Source organism: Gavialis gangeticus, unplaced genomic scaffold, assembly GCF_001723915.1.
Source record: "Gavialis gangeticus isolate Ggan-Ray unplaced genomic scaffold, GavGan_comp1, whole genome shotgun sequence".
Lineage (NCBI taxonomy): Eukaryota > Metazoa > Chordata > Crocodylia > Gavialidae > Gavialis > Gavialis gangeticus.
This window is the reverse complement of record NW_017729004.1, coordinates 57,167,805-57,170,419: the sequence shown is the minus strand read 5'-3', so window position 1 is coordinate 57,170,419 and position 2,615 is coordinate 57,167,805. Positions and strand designations below refer to the sequence as shown.

Sequence of the window (2,615 nt, the reverse complement as noted above, 5' to 3'; positions counted from 1 at the left end):
GTGGTCCTTATTTTTTCAGAATTATGACCCAATGTTACAAAAGAAAAAACATTTTAGAATTCCTACTTCCTTTCTAGTAATTGGAATGAGAAGGTGCTGATAGCCTCCTAAAACTTGTTCACAGCATCAAGGCCAAGAACTTTCATATCTGCTAAAATATGAAGTCATCGGTTCTTAAAGTTTAAAACACAAGATTAAAAATTCAGTTTTCAAGTATAGGAGCCTGTTATTTTGAAAACATAAACTGAATATGAGGCAACAGTGTGCTTGTTGCAAAAAAAGCCAACAGCATACTGGATTGTATTCACAGGAGAATCTCTTGTAAATCAAGGGAAGTGATTCTTTCGCTCTATCCAGCACTGGTGAGGCCTCACCTGCAGTACAGTGTCTAGTTTTGGGCCCCGCACTTCAAGAAGGATGTGGATAGACTGGAAAGAGTCCAGAGTGGCAAAAATTATTAGGGGCCTGAGGAGCAGGACATACAAGGAAAGGCTGAAAAAATGGTGATTACTTACTCTGGAAAAGAGAACACTGAGTCTTCAAATACTTAAATGGTCATTATGAAGAGGATGGAGATAGACTATTCCCTGAGGTCATAAGGGATAGGATTAGGAGCAATGATCTCAAACTGCAGCAGAGTCAGCACCCACTGACTTGTTTCTGGGAATTATCATCTCCTTTGCAACACTAATGACTCAGTTTGTTTAACCTTGTAAAATTAACAAAAGTTCAGTCTTCTTCAGAATATCACAAGCTCCTTAAGGTTTCTAGGGATGTTGAAGTGATGAGGTCACATTCTGGCATTGGTAACGTGTTGGGGGTGCGCACGGGAGCACGTGCACCCCCTGAGATTGGCAGTGCACCCCCTGACAGAAGTGCTGCCAGTGCTGCCTGTGGGCAATTGCCAGAGGTGACCCAAGCAGGGTGCAGGCCCTGGGGCAAATCAGCCCATGCAGGGCCGTGCCCCTGCTCTGATCCTGGACCCAAAGAAGCCGCTGCCACCATCAGCAGTGGTGGCACGAGCGGCTGGATGTGGAGCCACGCCACTCTGCCCAGCTCCATGCTGCTGCTGCTCTGCCCTGCTCTGCCGGGCCCCCCAAAGTGCGGGGCCCAGGGCAGTTGCCCCAATTTGCCCCGCCAGGGATGGCCCAGGCGGTTGCTGCTCACCACCCCTCTCCGTCAATACCAACACTGCCGATGGTGTCTGGGGTGGTTGCTGATCACCACCGATGGCATCTGCAGGTGGTCGCTGACCACTGATCGGTGCATGCCCCCCCAACCACGGCCACCTATGGGATCTCCCTGTTCACCACCTCCCTGCCCCTACAGCTGCCGCCTGTGGGGGGGGTCACTGTGCCCCCCCCGGGGGCACGCATCGTTCATGCATTCTGGTAAATTCTTGCAGCCTCTGATCGCTGGAAGAACGTCCCAGATGGACTGGGCTGATGGAGCTGTGAGAAGGCCAGCTGCAGACATACCCCGAAGGCCACATCCACTGACTTGAGTGGTGATTAGCTTTGTTCGTCTGAAGCTAGGCAGAAGGCAAAGCAGGTGGTAGCTTAGACGCTGGTTAGTAGAGGCGCGTGCTTTCATAACCCCCTGCCTACTTCAGATACTGCAGGTCTTGCTGTGAGGCATCACAAGAAGGTAAGAGGTGCCATACCCGGCCGGATCAATGGTCCCTCTAGTTAAGCTGGGTGCTAGAAAGCGAGAGCAAGGAACCTGATACGCCTAAAGTGATCTGGCCTCTCTTCAATATCCTCCTTGGCATCCGCTGTCAGCATTCAGAGGCCGGAACAAACAGCTCCAGCCCACTGGTCCAATAGCCCCCAACAGATCTATCACCCAGGGACCTATCTAGGCCCTCTTGGAGCCTGGCGACAAATCCCACAACTACATCTTGCCTACGAATGCCCCCATGTCCCCTGGCTGTCTGGGCCTCTCCCCTGCCCAAGTGTCTTGGCCCCCTGCCCCTGCAAACGCACCTTCCTGGCACTCAGCACCACCGTCCAGGGAAATCAGGTTCACTAGATGTGGGGCAGGTGCCCGGGGAGCAGTGGCGGGGGGGCACGGGCGGGTCACGCCGCCCAGGGGCTGGGGAAGGCCTCTGCATCGCACCTGTCAAAGACGAGATGGCATACAAAGCAGCTACCAAGGCACACCAGGGACCGGGCCCGCCCGGGATAGAGGACGCAGGGGAGGGCAAAGAGAGGTAAAGGTGCCACCCAGGGCCGCTGCCACAGCGACAGCAGGCCGCGGGGCACCCAGATAGCCCCGCCCCGCCCGGGCTCGGCGCAGCCAAGATGGCGGCTGCAGCGGGACTACACTTCCCAGTGGGCCCCGCACCGGCTTTGCCCAGCAGACTGCGCGGCCGTCGGGTGCTGTCGTGGCGCTCCGGGGCGCGGGAGAAGAGGCGGCCTTTGGTGCGGGGACCGTGGGCAGGAGCTGGGGCCGTTCCCGCGGCCGGAGCGCAGGGATGAGGCGCGCTGGCCTGGGTGAGCGGGGGCAGGGGTCCTGGTGGGGGGAGGGGCGGCCTCACTGTGACTCTGTTGCCCCCGCGGAGAGCGCTCCCCGGGGCGGGGGAGGGGGCAGGCTGGGCGCATGCTGGGCCCCGG

The 2,615-nt window shown here is 56.8% G+C and overlaps 1 protein-coding gene across 1 annotated transcript in view; it reads left to right on the top strand.

Annotated features, from left to right (window-relative positions):
* Nucleotides 1-2,364: 2,364 nt before the first annotated feature.
* Nucleotides 2,365-2,615, top strand: part of BET1 (Bet1 golgi vesicular membrane trafficking protein) — a 6,900-nt gene continuing 6,649 nt past the window's right edge. Inside the window, exon 1 of the mRNA XM_019508434.1 lies at nucleotides 2,365-2,495. Coding sequence (XP_019363979.1) covers nucleotides 2,477-2,495 — 19 coding nt within the window. The 5' untranslated portion in view covers nucleotides 2,365-2,476. The remainder of the gene's footprint in view (nucleotides 2,496-2,615) is intronic.